We start from the raw sequence: 21,037 nt of genomic DNA on the forward strand, positions 1-21,037 counted from the left end.
GATCACGAAAACATTGAAATAATCTGAAAATCTGTATTAACAGAAATGCATTTTGAGAAATTTACTGATTTCGTTTTTAAACTTGGATAATAAAAAAACCCCCAGAAATTGTGAAATGACAAAAATAAACAAGGCAAGATGAGGCTTTCTGTTCTTCTATGATTTCAAATGAAAGCCTTTTTAAAATGTGTGTTTGTTGTTCATCCTTGAAAACTTCAAATAAATCTGTAGATGAAAGTTTTCTTATTTTAATTATCTCTTTAAATCTACTCGTCCAACTTCTTGCAGCATCTTTACTCCACAAACACCATTTTGGAAAGAACGCTTCACACACTGAATTAATCCTAAATTCATGCTTCAGTTTGTCATTCTGTGCTTTGGAAATATATTTGATGTCAGACACCGACCAAGGAATGTGTTCCATCATGTCATTTGCTGAAAGAGATAAAACATTATTTTCTATTTAACCTGGATCTCCACATTTTCTTCATTTACTTTCAAATGACAGGATTTTCACCCTTAAAGAACTAACTGTTATTGTCTGTGATTGACATGAAAGCAGCACATTATAAAAATCTGAATGAATCTCTTGGACCTCACCATTCTCCCTGATCATCACACAGAAACATCACTTTGACACATTTTGATAGCAGCAGTTTTAGCATCACCAGCAGGTCCAATATGAAAATATGGGAAGAGTTTCTCAGTGAAAGTGTCTTTGTGAGTGTAGATGTGAGTCATGTCTTCAGGGTCATAGAAGGACACCTCCCCCCTGTCATAGTCCAGCTGGACTCTGATCCTCTGGAGACTCTTCTTCACTGTGACAGTTTTACCAAGAACATTAGTGTATTTTCCACTGCGATGCAATAAACACCAGATTCCATATCCTGGTGAGGCACCTGTCTCCCCCTTCCTGTCAACTGACTCTTTAGCCAAACCCACATTCCAGGCAGGATGGTCTCCCACCTCCACCTCCCAGCTGTGTTTCCCTGAGCTGAAGCCCTCAGAGCCCAGAACATTCCAATATTTAGTGTGTCTCTCTGGATTGTCAGGAAGCTGCTGCTCTGTGTCTCCATGCCTTACACTGGTCAGATCATCAGACAGACAGAGCCAGGGGCTTCCAGTGTTTGGGTCCAGAATGACAGGACTGAAGTGGACCATGTCCTTCATCTTCTTCCAGACTTTGAAGGACAGGTTGCCCAGGTGTTTGGCCACATCTATCAGAGCTCCTGAGAGCAGCTGTGGATCTGACAGTGAGCACTGGACTCTGGCTCTGCTCTGAGTGGCTTTATAACTGCTGAGGAATGGCACGTTGTGTTTCTGCAGCTCTTCTTCAACAGCACAGATACTGTCTGACAGAGAGGAGATCTGCTGCTCAATCATCTTCATCTCTCTGCTCACAGTCCTCTTCCTCTGCTCCCCTTCCTCCCTCAGAGCTGCCAGTCTGGACTCCTCTTCCTCTTTCAGGAACTGGTGGAGCTTGTTGAACTCTGCTCTGATCTGCTTCTCTGTGGACAACAGCTGCTTCTTGGAGTGTTGAATCATTTCTTTGTATGTTTCCTCCACTCGTTTGTATTTGTCCCTCTTGTCCTGCAGAGACTGTAAGTCAGATTTCAGCTGGTCCTTCAGCTCACTGACTGCTTGTTCTACAGGAACCACCTTGTGACTCTGGTGCAGAGAAAACTCACAGACAGGACACACAGCTCGCTGCTCGTCCTCACAGAACCAATAAGAGACATCTGGATGTTCATCACACACGACCTGCTCTTTCCCTTTCTTCTTTCCTTTTTCTGTCTCAGATGATTCAGATTTCTGTCTCCCAGCAAAGGAGTCAGCCAGTTCCTTCAGTGTAAAGTTCACTGCTGGAAGTTCTTTGACTGATTTTCTTTTACAAATGGGACAGTTGTTGTTTTTAGCTTGTTCCCAGAATTGTTGCAGGCAGCTTGAACAGAAGCTGTGGTTGCAGCTCAGAGACACAGGATCTCTGAAAGTCTCTGAACACACATGGCAACTCAGGAAACTTTCCAGAAGAGCAGTAATCTCAGCCATCTGTATCCAAATTGTCTTTCAAAAGCAAGACTCACCAAATTCGTGTCCCTCTGAATTAAAGATCACAATCCTGCTTCTTCCTTCTTTGTCTTTCTAGTAGATTTCTTTCACCCTGTAATGGCGTCTCAGCTCCAGTCAGAAACGTCAAAATCAGTTTTAAGTTTCACTTTCTTTCCTTTAAAATGAATAACTGACAGCTGACATGATATTTTCTGACCAGCAGATGGGGCTATTTGATTTCTTTACTTCTCATCTGTTAACTTTCCATATCCTCCTGAGAACCAAGGGAAAAAAGTATCGTTCAATTTAATTTTTTTTTGTGATTTCCTGCTTCTTTGGAGCTAAAACAATAACTCACAATTTAGAATTTTGTTAAAATCTTTTTAGTTTAGATTTTCCAGCATGTCCACTGTAGTGGACTAACAGAACAATTTTACCAAAACACAATGAAATCATAATCAGTTGACAAGAAAACAAAAATGTCAATCCATTCTTTAAATGAAACTGAACAATTGGCGCAGATCTTTTGATGAACTACTGAACAAAATTGATATTATTAAACATTCATAACATTGCTGTTATTTTTCCTAACAAGAAGTTTAACTGAACTCTGACTCCAATTTTATGATTCTTGACATGTTCATGAACAAGAGAATATATGATGACCGTAGTTAAAAAACATGTATATCTTAACAATATTTGACTTACCTTTTCTCTTTTTCTGGCATTTGCATTTTGCTACTGTCTCCATTTTGTCTCAGCATGAAAACAAAGTTCCCCTCATCCCACCCAAACACACGAGGTAGCATTGGAGAGGCCAGGATGTCCTCTACTGAGCACACCAGGACTGAGTAGGGTAGCTCAAAGGAGTCAAAAGATCTAGACCACAACCAAATGTCCACTACAGAGGACACAAATGAATATGCTGGGTCTCAGGAAGATATGATGAGCCTTGGAATCCTTAATAATAAAATGATCATTTAAATAGAAAAGTCAGTCAGTTTCTCTGATTCCAAACACAGAAAGCAGCATGGCTTTGACTGTTCGTACTGGCAGAAGTAACTCGGGACACACATGAACTCAGTCATGTTTTCAGCAGAACATTTGCAAAGCAGGTAGAAAACCAACAAGTTTTTCAACACAACATAAAGTCAGTCCACAGTTATCCAGAGTACATCCTGACGTCCATCCAACACACACTCATGCGCTGAAATTTGAGCATTTGCTGTTTTTATTTGGGATCTTTCATTATTTTCTCATATTTGATCAACTAAATAAATCAACACACTGATATTAGAAACAGTCTTTAGTCGCAGCCTTAATTCACACAATCTTAAAGTCACTAAAATACTTTGTAGAGAAATACAAACAGCATCTGACACCATTCAACAATTTCTGCAGACTTTTCTGCAGTGAAAGAAGCACAAATAAGGAAGGAGGCTGAGTTTGTTCATCTGGATAAAACTGAAATAATATGTGGAAGATTGTATTTGACACAAACGGCAAAAAAAAATAAAAAAATAAAAAAAACAGCAGAATTATTTCATCAACGTTCTCCACAGTAAAACATGTTGATCACAAAAAACATAGAAACAATCTGAAAATCTGTATTAACAGAAATGCATTTTGAGAAATTTAATGATATATTTTTAAACTTGGACAATAAAAAGACAGAAAGTAATTGTGAAATGACAAAAATAAACAAGGCAAGATGAGGCTTTCTGTTCTTCTATGATTTCAAATGAAAGCCTTTGTAAAATGTGTGTTTGTTGTTCATCCTTGAAAACTTCAAATAAATCTGTAGATGAAAGTTTTCTGATTTAAATTATCTCTTTGAATCTACTCGTCTAATTTCTTGCAGCATCTTTACTCCACAAACACCATTTTGGAAAAGAACACTTCACACACTGAATTAATCCTAAATTCACACTTCAGTTTGTCATTCTGTGCTTTGGAAATATATTTGATGTCAGACACCGACCAAGGAATGTGTTCCATCATGTCATTTGCTGAAAGAGACAAAACGTTATTTTTCATTTAACCTGAATCTCCACATTTTCTTCATTTACTTTCAAATTACAGGATTTTCACCTTTAAAGAACTAACTGTTATTGTCTGTAATTGACATGAAAGCAGCACATTATAAAAATCTGAATGAATCACTTGGACCTCACCATCCTCCCTGATCATCACACAGAAACATCACTTTGACACATTTTGATAGCAGCAGTTTTAGCACCACCAGCTTTTCCAATATTTAAATATGGGAAGAGTTTCTCAGTGAAAGTGTCTTTGTAAGTGTAGATGTGAGTCATGTCTTCAGGGTCGTAGAAGGACACCTCCCCCCTGTCATAGTCCAGCTGGACTCTGATCCTCTGGAGACTCTTCTTCACTGTGACAGTCTTAAAAAGACCATTACTGTATTTTCCACTGCGATGAAAGAAACACCAGATTCCATGTTCTGGTGAGGCAAATCTCTCCCCCTTCCTGTCAACTGACTCTTTAGCCAAACCCACATTCCAGTCAGGATGGTCTCCCACCTCCACCTCCCAGCTGTGTGTCCCTGAGCTGAAGCCCTCAGAGCCCAGAACAGTGGAATACTTAGTGTGTCTCTCTGGATTGTCAGGAAGCTGCTGCTCTGTGTCTCCATTCCTCACACTGGTCAGATCATCAGACAGACAGAGCCTGCGGTGTCCAGTGTTTGGGTCCAGAATGACAGGACTGAAGTGGACCTTGTCCTTCATCTTCTTCCAGACTGTGAAGGACAGGTTGCCCAGGTGTTTGGCCACATCTATCAGAGCTCCTGAGAGCAGCTGTGGATCTGACAGTGAGCACTGGACTCTGGCTCTGCTCTGAGTGGCTTTATAACTGCTGAGGAATGGCACGTTGTGTTTCTGCAGCTCTTCTTCAACAGCACAGATACTGTCTGACAGAGAGGAGATCTGCTGCTCAATCATCTTCATCTCTCTGCTCACAGTCCTCTTCCTCTGCTCCCCTTCCTCCCTCAGAGCTGCCAGTCTGGACTCCTCTTCCTCTTTCAGGAACTGGTGGAGCTTGTTGAACTCTGCTCTGATCTGCTTCTCTGTGGACAACAGCTGCTTCTTGGAGTGTTGAATCATTTCTTTGTATGTTTTCTCCACTCGTTTGTATTTGTCCCTCTTGTCCTGCAGAGACTGTAAGTCAGATTTCAGCTGGTCCTTCAGCTCACTGACTGCTTGTTCTACAGGAACCACCTTGTGACTGTGGTGCAGAGAAAACTCACAGACAGGACACACAGCTCGCTGCTCGTCCTCACAGAACAATTTAGGCTCTTTTTGATGTTTACGACACACCACCTCCACCTTCTTCTGTCTTTTTTCTGTCTCAGATGATCCAGATTTCTGTCTCCCAGCAAAAGCTTCAGCCAGTTCCTTCAGTGAAAAGTTCACAACTGGATGTTCGTTTGAAGATTTTCTCTTACAAATGGGACAGTTTTTGTTTTTAGCTTGTTCCCAGAATTGTTGCAGGCAGCTTGAACAGAAGCTGTGGTTGCAGCTCAGAGAAACAGGATCTGTGAAAGTCTCTGAACACACATGGCAACTCAGGAAACCTTCGAGAAGAGCAGTTTTCTCAGCCATTTCTATCCAAATTGTCGTTCAAGAGTAAGACTCACCAAATTTGTGTCCCTCTGAATTAAAGATTACAATCCTGCTTCTTCCTTCTTTGACTTTCTAGTAGATTTCTTTCACCCTGTAATGGCGTCTCAGCTCCCGTCAGACACACCATAATCAGCTTTATGTTTCACTTTCCTTCCTTTGAAGTAAATCATTGACAGCTGACATGATATTTTCTTACAGATGGGGCTATTTGACTTCTTTACTTCTTATCTGTTAACTTTCCATATGATGAGCCTTGGACTCCTTAAAATAAAAACAATTTATTTTCAAGTAAAAAAAAAACAATGAATACATAACGCAGTACACTGACATTGAAAACACATGATTGACTGTAGAAAAACCTACATTAACATCTAAATTAAAGGATTGAGGAAATAATCAACACCATGTGGCATCATGTGGAGGGACATGAAAGGCTGCATGGATACCAGTACATCTGTTCACCCAATTTGCATCCTGCATGTGTTTTTCTGCAATGACCAACATGGTGTGACTTACTTTTTCTGTTTTTCTGCTGCAACTTTAAATTGAAGTTGATTTGTCACGTTGTTTTTGCAGTTTTCTGCTGTCCATTGTTTTTCTTCCATGTAGCTCATTACCACTTTGCCAGAGTGGGACATCGATCACGATAACTCACGTAACACAGGATCGTACTTTGCGTGAACTATCCCTCCAAAGGCTTCGTGGCCGTTTTTAGGATGGCGAAGCTTTTTTCGAAAGAAGATTTTTCAAGGTGAACCACGGAGTTGTTGTGTTGTATCATCCAGTAACAGTGTTAAAGCCTAGTTGACCGTGTTTTGTACCAAAAGGTCAAAGGTCGCCTGAAAGCGTTCAGTGCGTGACTGTGCTGACCAAACGTGACTCCCACCCACCCGCCTCTGAAAAAAGAAGACATAGCAGCATGTGCAGTACAAAGGTGTTGTTCTTCTGTTCTTCTTAGTGTGTTTACTAGCCTTGAAAATCAATAAAATAAGATTGACATATTTAAGATGAGGGAGTTCACAGTATTACACAACTGCAGCTAACTAGCAGCGTAGCTGGTGTTTTCTTTGCATGACAGTCGGGACACTTGTTTTTGGTGTTTTCCTTTTTATTTGCTTTCTGGTTTTCTACTGAATGCTGGTATACTCCACCTTTCTCTATCGATTTTCTCAGCTTTTTAAGTGCATATAACTATTTTTGTCTCAAGACGATATGATGAAGATGATGATGATGATCAAGTCGATGAGATTAATGACTGTGGCACTATGAGGATGACTGTGAGGATGTTGAGGATGTGATGAAGATTATCTCGCATGCTTTTCTATGGGGCTCTGTGTTGTCAGTGCACAACGGCTGCCTTTCGCACGCATCAGAGAGAATACGACAGGCGCCTGTTGAGCATCTGCACCAAGAGTGGCAGGTGCTTCACTCGGCCTGCGTGTCACTTTGAGGAGCAGCGTTCAGTCCAACTGACAGACTGGAGGCCGCTCAGAGAGTGAATGAGCTCCAGCAGGGGGCGCAGTCACACAAAGCAAAGCACAAACGCACACAGGCGGATGGCAGATTGATGCTTCTGTTATAACAAGTTGACTTTAGTGTCAGACAATCAGAGGCAACAGCAGTTTATCACTGGAGAATAAGAAGAAGCTTCCGGTATAATGATTGATCAGAGCTGCACCGTTATGACCAAAACGACCGTCCGGATCAAAGTTCAGCACCACGATCGTAATGTTGAGGCGTGGTTGTTTTCCTCTGGGGAACAAAATCAGTCTCCTTTATTGGTCTGACATCAGAAAGGCTTTTCATGTTCTCAACTAAACTAAACGTACCAACATCGCCCACAAATCAGGATTGTGTGTGAATGATCGAAGCTGAAATGGTGATAGAGAATGATTCACTGAGCAGGCCTACAGAAAGTACAGTCAGTGTCCTTCTGTGGTGTCTTGAGGTCAGTGCGAGCTCTTAGTCACATGAAGCATCGCTGAGGTCGACGGGAGCCGCTGTGTTCACTCTGAAGCTCTGCCGTCGTCTTTCTGCAGCCTGTGACTGAGCTGCACTGACAACACTGAGCTGGCTTCTCTTTGTCGGGTGTCTTTCACTCTTTCTCCCATTCCCTCTGTTTCCAACCTTTCTCAATCATTTCTCTGCACTTGGCTCTTTCTACTTTCCTTTTGTCTCTTTTTGTCACTTTGGGTTTCTTCTGTATAATAATATTATTAATCCTCTAGTTCTCTGATTCTTCCCATTATTGCTCTGTTCTCTTACGTGCTACACGTGTTTCTATAACTTCAAGAAAATGTGTTAAGGTGTTATCAATAAAATGATCATTTAAATAGAAAAGTCAGTCAGTTTCTCTGATTCCAAACACAGAAAGCAGCATGGCTTTGACTGTTCGTACTGGCAGAAGTAACTCGGGACACACATGAACTCAGTCATGTTTTCAGCAGAACATTTGCAAAGCAGGTAGAAAACCAACAAGTTTTTCAACACAACATAAAGTCAGTCCACAGTTATCCAGAGTACATCCTGACGTCCATCCAACACACACTCATGCGCTGAAATATGAGGATTTGCTGTTTTTATTTGGGATCTTTCATTATTTTCTGATTTATATTAGAAACAGTCTTTAGTCGCAGCCTGAATTCACACAATCTTAAAGTCACTAAAATACTTTGTAGAGAAATACAAACAGCATCTGACACCATTCAACAATTTCTGCAGACTTTTCTGCAGTGAAAGCAGCACAAATAAGGAAGGAGGCTGAGTTTGTTCATCTGGATAAAACTGAAATAATATGTGGAAGATTGTATTTGACACAAATGGCAAAAAAAAAAATGAACAGCAGAATTATTTCATCAACGTTCTCCACAGTAAAACATGTTGATGATAAAAACATTGAAACAATCTGAAAATCTGTATTAACAGAAATGCATTTTGAGAAAATTACTGATTTTTTTTATACTTGGACAATAAAGAGACAGAAAGTAATTGTGAAATGACAAAAATAAACAAGGCAAGATGAGGCTTTCTGTTCTTCTATGATTTCAAATGAAAGCCTTTTTAAAATGTGTGTTTGTTGTTCATCCTTGAAAACTTCAAATAAATCTGTAGATGAAAGTTTTCTCATTTTAATTATCACATTAAATCTACTCGTCCAACTTCTTTCAGCATCTTTACTCCACAAACACCATTTTGGAAAGAACGCTTCACACACTGAATTAATCCTAAATTCACGCTTCAGTTTGTCATTCTGTGCTTTGGAAATATATTTGATGTCAGACACCGACCAAGGAATGTGTTCCATCATGTAATTTGCTGAAAGAGACAAAACATTATTTTCTATTTAACCTGGATCTCCATATTTTCTTCATTTACTTTCAAATTACAGGATTTTCACCTTTAAAGAACTAACTGTTATTGTCTGTGATTGACATGAAAGCAGCACATTATAAAAATCTGAATGAATCACTTGGACCTCACCATCCTCCCTGATCATCACACACAAACATCACTTTGACACATTTTGATAGCAGCAGTTTTAGCATCACCAGCACGTCCAATACAAAAATATGGGAAGAGTTTCTCAGTGAAAGTGCCTTTGTGAGTGTAGATGTGAGTCATGTCTTCAGGGTCGTAGAAGGACACCTTCCCCCTGTCATAGTCCAGCTGGACTCTGATCCTCTGGAGACTCTTCTTCACTGTGACAATCTCACCAAGACCATTAGTGTATTTTCCACTGCGATGCAATAAACACCAGATTCCATATTCTGGTGAGGCATATGTCTCCCCCTTCCTGTCAACTGACTCTTTAGCCAAACCCACAGTCCAGTCAGGATGGTCTCCCACCTCCACCTCCCAGCTGTGTTTCCCTGAGCTGAAGCCCTCAGAGCCCAGAACAGTGGGATATTTAGAGTTTCTCTCTGGATTGTCAGGAAGCTGCTGCTTTGTGTCTCCACGCCTCACACTGGTCAGATCATCAGACAGATAGAGCCGGGGGTGTCCAGTGTTTGGGTCCAGAATGACAGGACTGAAGTGGACCTTGTCCTTCATCTTCTTCCAGACTGTGAAGGACAGGTTGCCCAGGTGTTTGGCCACATCTATCAGAGCTCCTGAGAGCAGCTGTGGATCTGACAGTGAGCACTGGACTCTGGCTCTGCTCTGAGTGGCTTTATAACTGCTGAGGAATGGCACGTTGTGTTTCTGCAGCTCTTCTTCAACAGCACAGATATTGTCTGACAGAGAGGAGATCTGCTGCTCAGTCATCTTCATCTCTCTGCTCACAGTCCTCTTCCTCTGCTCCCCTTCCTCCCTCAGAGCTGCCAGTCTGGACTCCTCTTCCTCTTTCAGGAACTGGTGGAGCTTGTTGAACTCTGCTCTGATCTGCTTCTCTGTGGACAACAGCTGCTTCTTGGAGTGTTGAATCACTTCTTTGTATGTTTCCTTCACTTCTTTGTATTTGTCCCTCTTGTCCTGCAGAGACTGTAAGTCAGATTTCAGCTGGTCCTTCAGCTCACTGACTGCTTGTTCTACAGGAACCACCTTGTGACTCTGATGCAGAGAAAACTCACAGACAGGACACACAGCTCGCTGCTCGTCCTCACAGAACAATTTAGGCTCTTCTTGATGTTTACTACACACCACCTCCACCTCCACTTTCTTCTTTCCTTTTTCTGTCTCAGATGATTCAGATTTCTGTCTCCCAGTAAAGGAGTCAGCCAGTTCCTTCAGTGAAAAGTTCACTGCTGGAAGTTCTTTTGAGGATTTTCTTTTACAAATGGGACAGTTGTTGTTTTTAGCTTGTTCCCAGAATTGTTGCAGGCAGCTTGAACAGAAGCTGTGGTTGCAGCTCAGAGACACAGGATCTCTGAAAGTCTCTGAACACACATGGCAACTCAGGAAACTTTCCAGAAGAGCAGTTTTCTCAGCCATCTGTATCCAAATTGTCTTTCAAAAGCAAGACTCACCAAATTGGTGTCCCTCTGGATTAAAGATTGGAGTCGTTCGTGTCTTTCTAGTAGATTTCTTTCACCCTGTAATGGCGTCTCAGCTCCGCTCAGAAGCGTCAAAATCAGCTTTAAGTTTCACTTTCCTTCTTTTGAAGTAAATCATTGACAGCTGACACGATATTTTCTTACCAGCAGATGGGGCTATTTGATTTCTTTACTTCTTATCTGTTAACTTTCCATATGATGAGCCTTGGACTCCTTGAAATAAAAATCATTTATTTTCAAGTGAAAAAAACAAAACAAAACAAAACAATAAATACATAACACAGCACACTGACATTGAAAACAAATGATTGACTGTAGAAAAACCTACATTAATACCTAATATCTGGCGATCAAGATGGCGCCGCGGACGGCTGTCTCGGTGTGTTGGTGCGCGTTGTTTTGTTTTGTTTTGTGTTTTAACCCTGTTTTTTGTGATGGTACCCGGAGCTCTTTCACCAGAGAAGAGCTCATGAACATCAGGGGAGCAACACCAGAGGATTTATTTCCTAAATTTCTGCTCCCAACGGTGGAAATTTTGGACATACTGGTCAAAGGTGCGCTCACCCTTGCACACGCAGTGAAACGCCGGAGGAGAGGAAAACGGGCCGGCACGCTCGTGCGCCTTCGCCAGCGCGGACTACGTACAGCGTTACCGGGAATATTTCTCTCTAACGTGCGTTCACTGCCCAACAAACTTGAGGAATTGCAACTGCTGTTGGGTAAAAACAGGGACTTTTCTTCATCTGCGGTTTTGTGCTTCATCGAGACGTGGCTCTGTGGATTAATACCAGACTCTGCGCTGCAGCTGGCTGGCTTTCAACTCCACCGCGCGGACAGAGACACGGAACTTTCCGGCAAAACTAAAGGTGGAGGAATCTGTTTCTACATCAACAGTGGTTGGTGCAACGACGGGACAGTGATCCAGCAGCACTGTTCTCCTGACCTGGAATCTTTCACCATTAACTGTAAGCCTTTTTATTCACCCCGTGAGTTCGCTTCATTCATTCTGGTCGGCGTTTACATCCCGCCACAAGCCAACGTGCAGGATGCACAGCGTATGCTCGCGGACCAGATACTGCGTGTGGAGCAGACCAACCCAGACTCCTTAGTTATTGTCCTTGGCGACTTTAACAAAGGTAACCTCACCCACAAACTCCCTAAATACAGACAGTTTATCAAATGCCCGACCAGAGAGGAGAACACTCTGGATCACTGTTACACCACCGTCAGGGATGCTTATCACGCCGTCCCCCGTGCTGCACTGGGCCACTCTGACCACGTCATGGTGCACCTGATTCCTGCGTACAGGCAGAAACTAAAGCTCTGCAAACCTGTAGTGAGGACATCAAGGAAGTGGACCAGTGAGGCTGTGGAGGATCTCCAGGCGTGTTTGGACTCTACTGACTGGGATGTGTTCAGGACTGCTACCAACAGTCTGGATGAGTACACGGAGACTGTGACGTCCTACATCAGCTTCTGTGAGGACTGCTGTGTTCCATCACGCACCAGGGTGAGTTACAACAATGACAAACCCTGGTTCACAGCCCAACTCAGGCAGCTAAGGTTGGCAAAGGAAGAGGCCTTCAGGAGTGGGGACAAAGACAGATACAAAGAGTCGAAGTACAAGTTTAGCAAGGCGGTGAAAGAGGCTTAAGCCTGGTTTAGGCTTCTGCGTCCCCTACGCGGACCCTACGCCGTAGCCTGACGTGCACCTCCAAAAAATCCTGACTACGCGTCGCATCGACGCGTAGTGACGTGAACGTTGAGGACTGTGATTGGTCCGTTCAGAACGTAATTTTCGGTTCAGTCGCAGCCCTATGGTCGCAGCACAACAACACCGCCATTTTCAAAGTTTCTGTGGCGAGAGCTACAAGAAAAACTGGACCAAGCCGAAGAAAGAATTATCGAGGAGGTACGCAAGTACGACCACCTCTACAACTCCTCTTCGCGGCAGCAAGAGCCCCCCGAAACCATACAAAGACACAGCCGCACCCCCCTAGCGGCTTGGCGGTGAATTGCGGAGCAACGCGTTCCCTCGACGCAGAACTACGAATGCTCAGTGACGGCATCGCGGCGACGCCGTACGCCGAAGCCTAAACCAAGCTTAAACGGCTGTACTCTGAGAAGCTCCAACACCAATTCTCAGCTAATGACTCTGCGTCTGTCTGGAAAGGGCTCAGGCAGATCACTAACTTCAAGCCTAAAGCCCCCCACTCCATCAACGATCGACACCTAGCCAACGACCTGAACCAGTTCTACTGCCGCTTTGAAAGACAAAGGGACAGTCCAGCAACCATCCCCCACGACACCTCTGAACAGCTCCAGCTCCAGTCACCTCCACCAATGCCCACCTTAAAGGCCCCCCCCCCACCTCAGTGACGACTCTTTCCATCCATGAAAGGGACGTCAACAGACTCTTCAGGAGACAGAACCCCCGGAAAGCAGCTGGACCGGATTCTGTCTCCCCATCTGCCTTGAAGCACTGCGCTGATCAGCTGTCTCATTTTTAACACCTCACTGGAGACATGTCACGTGCCAGCCTGCTTCAAGTCTTCAACCATCATCCCTGTTCCCAAGAAGCCAAGGACCACAGGACTTAATGACTTCAGACCCGTCGCCCTGACCTCTGTGGTCATGAAGTCCTTTGAGCGCCTTGTGCTCTCACACATCAGAGACATCACTGACCCTCTCCTGGACCCCCTGCAGTTTGCCTACAGAGCCAACAGGTCTGTAGACGATGCAGTCAACTTGGCCCTCCACTTCATCCTCCAGCACCTGGACTCCGCAGGAACCTACGCTAGGATCCTGTTTGTGGATTTCAGCTCTGCCTTCAACACCATCGTCCCAACTCTGCTTCAGGAGAAGCTCTCCCAGCTGAGCGTGCCTGACTCCACCTGCAGGTGGATCACAGACTTCCTGTCTGACAGGAAACAGTGCGTGAAGCTGGGGAAACACCTCTCCGACGCTAAGACCATCAGCACCGGATCCCCCCAGGGCTGTGTTCTTTCTCCTCTGCTCTTCTCCCTGTACACGAACAGCTGCACCTCCAGTCACCAGTCTGTCAAGCTTCTGAAGTTTGCGGACGACACCACCCTCATCGGACTCATCTCTGATGGCGACGAGTCCGCCTACAGGTGGGAGGTTGACCATCTGGTGACCTGGTGCAATCAGAACAACCTGGAGCTAAATGCTCTAAAGACAGTGGAGATGGTTGTGGACTACAGGAAGAACTCAGCCTCACCCGCCCCCATCACCCTCTGTGACTCCACTTTTGACACTGTGGAGTCTTTCCGCTTCCTGGGAACTATCATCTCCCAGGACCTCAAGTGGGAGCCGAACATCAGCTCCCTCATCAGGAAAGCACAGCAGAGGATGTACTTCCTACGGCAGCTGAAGAAATTCAGCCTGCCAAAGACAATGATGGTGCACTTCTACACAGCCATCATCGAGTCCATCCTCACCTCCTCCATCACCATCTGGTACGCTGTTGCCACCGCCAAGGACAAGGGCAGACTGCAGCGTGTCATTCGGTCTGCAGAGAAGGTGATTGGCTGCAATCTCCCATCTCTTCAGGACCTGTACGCCTCCAGGACCCTGAGGCGTGCAGAAAAGATTGTGGCTGATCCCTCTCACCCCGGACACAAACTCTTTGTGCCACTCCCCTCTGGCAGGAGGCTGCGGTCCATCAGGACCAAAACCTCACGCCACAAGAACAGTTTTTTCCCGTCTGCTGTCAGCCTTACCAACAAGGCCCGGAACCCCCCCGACACTCTTCACATTCCACCTCGGACTCATTCTGTCACATCGACTGATATAAATATAACTCTATGCGTTACATTAACGCTCAACTTGGACTTCTTTCTGAAAAACAGTACTGTGTTTCCGGTAAATAGCAATAACAAAAACAGACTTGTGTATGTATATTTAAATTGTTATATTTTATGCTCTTATTTGAGTAGATGTGTCATATTTTAGTAGATGTGTCATGCACCAATTTCACCAGAAAAAATTCCTCGTATGTGTAAAAGCGTACTTGGCAATAAAGCTTTTTCTGATTCTGATTCTGATTCTAAATTCAAATGTTTGAGGAAAATTATCAACACCATGTAGCATCATGTGGAGGGGCATGAAAGGCTGCATGGATACCAGCCCCAGTCCTGTTTTGAAGTAAACTCAGGATTATGTTTAGTCCTGGACTAGGCTGATCTTTGACCAGAGAAACCTCAGCAGGTTTAACTGAACATTAAAACACTGGAATAATATTTTTATGTTCTGCAACAAACCATTTTGAACACATTCAAAGCCATTCTGTTGTTAAAATACTCAAACCACTGCTTTAGTATAAGGACTAGAATTCCCCTCAATCAATCAATCAATCAATCAATCAATCAATCAATCAATCAATCAATCAATCAATCAATCAATGTGGCCATGTTGGTAGATGAATAAATACATCAGTGTTTTTGCATGTGTATGTTTTGTGTTGTGTCTCCCACTGAGACTCAAAACATTTAACTGCTCAGTGAAACTAAGATGAGAAAGGACTGAAAAAAAAAAAAAAAATCAAAGCATCAAAAATTCTGTTTTCTACTTTTTCTTCTGTCAACACAACAACTTGTGATACAATGAGAAAGGCTTCTTGTCACCATGGAATATTCTGGTCTGTCGTCATAACAAATGAATCACGTCTTACGTTCCATCAGTGTATCTTGTTAGAATTACAATATTTTGTCAAATGACAAACTGAGCACTGTTTCTGGTCACAGCAGCAGCGACATGCTGCCCTTCTTCTCAAACCTCACGCTCATCTGACGTCACACCTCTGCATCATCAAACTTGTTTGTTGTTGTTGCAGCAGCAGCATCTTTTTGTTTGTGCTCGTGGTGCTAAAAAGGTGCTCGTGGAGGGACGCGTGTTGGTGACAACTAATATTTAAGTCCATGTCAGTCATGAAGAAGGCTCTGTAAGCTGAAAGCCTCCACGAGTGTTTTCCTTCATAGCGTGAGTTCAGAAACGTCTGCAGGTTGTGAGGTTTGGCTTTGCTGTTCTGTGGTCTGTCTTCTCATTTCAGGGCAGTCCAATCCCACAGGCTGCAGTGTTTGAGTGTGTGTGTCTGCAAGCATGTACAGTACATCTGTTGCTCTCAGTGTGTGTTCTGTAGAAACCTGGTGGGGGTGGGAGGTGTTGTGTGCGAGATGGAAGGAGAAGGCTTTATTTGGGAGGACATATCAGTCCCCTGCCTTCATCCCAGGACTTTGTTTTTTCTCTCGATTTCTGCTTTTTCATCTCTTGTTTTTCATGTGTTATCAGCTTTTCATCATTACAAAGTGCTCGTGCCAGAGGAGGCGGGATTAGTCCGATGGACTTCAAAGCACTGAAAACTGTTTTTGTGGGGGTTTGACTTGCGATCAGCTCCTCTGTACTTTGCTCGTCCACCATTGGCTGCCTTCACATTTGTCTCGCCCCTATTGGTCAGACCAAGATATTAAGAGACCGGGCAGTCGGTTTGGTGAGTAGTCCTCAGGTTTCTATTTATTTGGAATATTTATTTATTTATTTTAGTGGATATTTTTATTGTGCTTCTTTCTTTCTTTTCTTTTTCTTTTCTTTTCCTGTTGTGTACAGCTCATGCACTTGTGCAAGTACTGTCTGTTGTTGTTCAAAGGGACACTGCTCCATGTGAAACATGACTGTTTTAAAGGGATAGTACACCCAATTTGCATCCTGCATGTGTTTTTCTGCAATGACCAACATGGTGTGACTTACTTTTTCTGTTTTTCTGCTGCAACTTTAAATTGAAGTTGATTTTTCACGTTGTTTTTGCAGTTTTCTGCTGTCCATTGTTTTTCTTCCATGTAGCTCATTACCACTTTGCCAGAGTGGGACATCGATCACGATAACTCACGTAACACAGGATCCTACTTTGCGTGAACTATCCCTCCAAAGGCTTCGTGGCCTTTTTTAGGATGGCGAAGCTTTTTTGAAAGAAGGTTTTTCAAGGTGAACCACGGAGTTGTTGTGTTGTATCATCCAGTAACAGTGTTAAAGCCTAGTTGACCGTGTTTTGTACCAAAAGGTCAAAGGTCGCCTGAAAGCGTTCAGTGCGTGACTGTGCTGACCAAACGTGACTCCCACCCACCCGCCTCTGAAAAAAGAAGACATAGCAGCATGTGCAGTACAAAGGTGTTGTTCTTCTGTTCTTCTTAGTGTGTTTACTAGCCTTGAAAATCAATAAAATAAGATTGACATATTTAAGATGAGGGAGTTCACAGTATTACACAACTGCAGCTAACTAGCAGCGTAGCTGGCATTTTCTTTGCATGACAGTCGGGACACTTGTTTTTGGTGTTTTCCTTTTTATTTGCTTTCTGGTTTTCTACTGAATGCTGGTATACTCCACCTTTCTCTATCGATTTTCTCAGCTTTTTAAGTGCATATAACTCTTTTTGTCTCAAGACGATATGATGAAGATGATGATGATGATGATCAAGTCGATGAGGATGACTATGAGGATGTTGACGATATGATGAAGATTATCTTGCATGCTTTTCTATGGGGCTCTGTGTTGTCAGTGCACAACGGCTGCCTTTCGCACGCATCAGAGAGAATACGACAGGCGCCTGTTGAGCATCTGCACCAAGAGTGGCAGGTGCTTCACTCGGCCTGCGTGTCACTTTGAGGAGCAGCGTTCAGTCCAACTGACAGACTGGAGGCCGCTCAGAGAGTGAATGAGCTCCAGCAGGGGGCGCAGTCACACAAAGCAAAGCACAAACGCACACAGGCGGATGGCAGATTGATGCTTCTGTTATAACAAGTTGACTTTAGTGTCAGACAATCAGAGGCAACAGCAGTTTATCACTGGAGAATAAGAAGAAGCTTCCGGTATAATGATTGATCAGAGCTGCACCGTTATGACCAAAACGACCGTCCGGATCAAAGTTCAGCACCACGATCGTAATGTTGAGGCGTGGTTGTTTTCCTCTGGGGAACAAAATCAGTCTCCTTTATTGGTCTGACATCAGAAAGGCTTTTCATGTTCTGAACTAAACTAAACGTACCAACATCGCCCACAAATCAGGATTGTGTGTGAATGATCGAAGCTGAAATGGTGATAGAGAATGATTCACTGAGCAGGCCTACAGAAAGTACAGTCAGTGTCCTTCTGTGGTGTCTTGAGGTCAGTGCGAGCTCTTAGTCACATGAAGCATCGCTGAGGTCGACGGGAGCCGCTGTGTTCACTCTGAAGCTCTGCCGTCGTCTTTCTGCAGCCTGTGACTGAGCTGCACTGACAACACTGAGCTGGCTTCTCTTTGTCGGGTGTCTTTCACTCTTTCTCCCATTCCCTCTGTTTCCAACCTTTCTCAATCATTTCTCTGCACTTGGCTCTTTCTACTTTCCTTTTGTCTCTTTTTCTCACTTTGGGTTTCTTCTGTATAATAATATTATTAATCCTCTAGTTCTCTGATTCTTCCCATTATTGCTCTGTTCTCTTACGTGCTACACGTGTTTCTATAACTTCAAGAAAATGTGTTAAGGTGTTATCAATAAAATGATCATTTAAATAGAAAAGTCAGTCAGTTTCTCTGATTCCAAACACAGAAAGCAGCATGGCTTTGACTGTTCGTACTGGCAGAAGTAACTCGGGACACACATGAACTCAGTCATGTTTTCAGCAGAACATTTGCAAAGCAGGTAGAAAACCAACAAGTTTTTCAACACAACATAAAGTCAGTCCACAGTTATCCAGAGTACATCCTGACGTCATCCAACACACACTCATGCGCTGAAATTTGAGGATTTGCTGTTTTTATTTGGGATCTTTCATTATTTTCTCATATTTGATCAACTAAATAAATCAACACACTGATATTAGAAACAGTCTTTAGTCGCAGCCTTAATTCACACAATCTTAAAGTCACTAAAATACTTTGTAGAGAAATACAAACAGCATCTGACACCATTCAACAATTTCTGCAGACTTTTCTGCAGCGAAAGAAGCACAAATAAGGAAGGAGGCTGAGTTTGTTCATCTGGATAAAACTGAAATAATATGTGGAAGATTGTATTTGACACAAATGGCAAAAAAAAAAAAATGAACAGCTGAATTATTTCATCAACGTTCTCCACAGTAAAACATATTGATCACAAAAACATTTCAACAATCCGATAATAAAGACGGAAAGTAATTGTGAATTGACAAAAATAAACAAGGCAAGATGAGGCTTTCTGTTCTTCTATGATTTCAAATGAAAGCCTTTTTAAAATGTGTGTTTGTTGTTCATCCTTGAAAACTTCAAATAAATCTGTAGATGAAAGTTTTCTTATTTTAATTATCACATTAAATCTTCTCGTTTAATTTCTTGCAGCATCTTTACTCCACAAACACCATTTTGGAAAGAACGCTTCACACACTGAATTAATCCTAAATTCACACTTCAGTTTGTCATTCTGTGCTTTGGAAATATATTTGATGTCAGACACCGACCAAGGAATGTGTTCCATCATGTCATTTGCTGAAAGAGACAAAATATTATTTTTTATTTAACCTGGATCTCCACATTTTCTTCATTTACTTTCAAATTACAGGATTTTCACCTTTAAAGAACTAACTGTTATTGTCTGTAATTGACATGAAACGAGCACATTATAAAAATCTGAATGAATCACTTGGACCTCACCATCCTCCCTGATCATCACACAGAAACATCACTTTGAAACATTTTGATAGCAGCAGTTTTAGCATCATCAGCGTCTCCAATTTCAAAATATGGGAAGAGTTTCTCAGTGAAAGTGTCTTTGTAAGCGTAGATGTGAGTCATGTCTTCAGGGTCGTAGAAGGACACCTCCCCCCTGTCATAGTCCAGCTGGACTCTGATCCTCTGGAGACTCTTCTTCACTGTGACAGTCTCACCAAGCACATCAGTGTATTTTCCACTTTCATGCGTTAAACACCAGATTCCATATTCTGGTGAAAGTAATATCTCCTCCTTCCTGTCAACTGACTCTTTAGCCAAACCCACAGTCCAGTCAGGATGGTCTCCCACCTCCACCTCCCAGCTGTGTTTCCCTGAGCTGAAGCCCTCAGAGCCCAGAACAGTGGTGTATTTAGTGTATCTCTCTGGATTGTCAGGAAGCTGCTGCTCTGTGTCTCCACACGTCACACTGGTCAGATCATCAGACAGATAGAGCCAGGGGTGTCCAGTGTTTGGGTCCAGAATGACAGGACTGAAGTGGACCTTGTCCTTCATCTTCTTCCAGACTGTGAAGGACAGGTTGCCCAGGTGTTTGGCCACATCTATCAGAGCTCCTGAGAGCAGCTGTGGATCTGACAGTGAGCACTGGACTCTGGCTCTGCTCTGAGTGGCTTTATAACTGCTGAGGAATGGCACGTTGTGTTTCTGCAGCTCTTCTTCAACAGCACAGATACTGTCTGACAGAGAGGAGATCTGCTGCTCAATCATCTTCATCTCTCTGCTCACAGTCCTCTTCCTCTGCTCCCCTTCCTCCCTCAGAGCTGCCAGTCTGGACTCCTCTTCCTCTTTCAGGAACTGGTGGAGCTTGTTGAACTCTGCTCTGATCTGCTTCTCTGTGGACAACAGCTGCTTCTTGGAGTGTTGAATCATTTCTTTGCATGTTTTCTCCACTCGTTTGTATTTGTCCCTCTTGTCCTGCAGAGACTGTAAGTCAGATTTCAGCTGGTCCTTCAGCTCACTGACTGCTTGTTCTACAGGAACCACCTTGTGACTGTGGTGCAGAGAAAACTCACAGACAGGACACACAGCTCGCTGCTCGTCCTCACAGAACCAATAAGAGACATCTGGATGTTCATCACACACGACCTGCTCTTTCTCTTTCTTCTTTCCTTTTTCTGTCTCAGATGATTCAGATTTCTGTCTCCCAGCAAAGGAGTCAGCCAGTTCCTTCAATGCAAAGTTCACTAATGGAAGTTCTTTTGATGATTTTCTTTTACAAATGGGACAGTTTTTGTTTTTAGCTTGTTCCCAGAATTGCTGCAGGCAGTTTGAACAGAAGCTGTGGTTGCAGCTCAGAGACACAGGATCTCTGAAAGTCTCTGAACACACATGGCAACTCAGGTAACCTTTGAGAGCAGTTTTCTCAGCCATCTGTATCCAAATTGTCTTTCAAAAGCAAGACTCACCAAATTGTCCCTCTGAATTAAAGATTAGAGTCGTTCGTGTCTTTCTAGTAGATTTCTTTCACCCTGTAATGGCGTCTCAGATCCAGTCAGACACGTCAAAATTAGCTTTAAGTTTCACTTTCTTTCCTTTGAAGTAAATAACTGACAGCTGACATGATATTTTCTTACCAGCAGATGGGGCTATTTGATTTCTTAACTTT

General features: G+C 43.2%; 4 protein-coding genes across 4 annotated transcripts; all 4 read right to left on the reverse strand.

The window, feature by feature from the left end:
• Positions 1-615: 615 nt before the first annotated feature.
• LOC143321473 (nuclear factor 7, brain-like) lies at positions 616-3,547 on the reverse strand. Its single transcript, XM_076731848.1, has one exon. The coding sequence runs from the start codon at positions 2,047-2,049 to the stop codon at positions 616-618; it is 1,434 nt and encodes a 477-aa protein (XP_076587963.1). The 5' UTR covers positions 2,050-3,547.
• Positions 3,548-4,238: 691 nt separating this feature from the next.
• Positions 4,239-5,666, reverse strand: LOC143320961 (nuclear factor 7, brain-like). The gene has a single exon (XM_076731023.1). It carries the CDS (start codon positions 5,664-5,666, stop codon positions 4,239-4,241), a length of 1,428 nt encoding a protein of 475 aa, XP_076587138.1.
• Positions 5,667-9,182: 3,516 nt separating this feature from the next.
• LOC143320960 (nuclear factor 7, brain-like) lies at positions 9,183-10,616 on the reverse strand. The gene has a single exon (XM_076731022.1). It carries the CDS (start codon positions 10,614-10,616, stop codon positions 9,183-9,185), a length of 1,434 nt encoding a protein of 477 aa, XP_076587137.1.
• An 8,755-nt stretch (positions 10,617-19,371) lies between these two features.
• Positions 19,372-20,820, reverse strand: LOC143320805 (zinc-binding protein A33-like). The gene has a single exon (XM_076730754.1). The coding sequence runs from the start codon at positions 20,800-20,802 to the stop codon at positions 19,372-19,374; it is 1,431 nt and encodes a 476-aa protein (XP_076586869.1). The 5' UTR covers positions 20,803-20,820.
• Between the last annotated feature and the right edge of the window lie 217 nt (positions 20,821-21,037).

The sequence above is a fragment of the Chaetodon auriga genome, chromosome 5 (assembly GCF_051107435.1).
Source record: "Chaetodon auriga isolate fChaAug3 chromosome 5, fChaAug3.hap1, whole genome shotgun sequence".
Classification (NCBI taxonomy): domain Eukaryota; kingdom Metazoa; phylum Chordata; class Actinopteri; order Chaetodontiformes; family Chaetodontidae; genus Chaetodon; species Chaetodon auriga.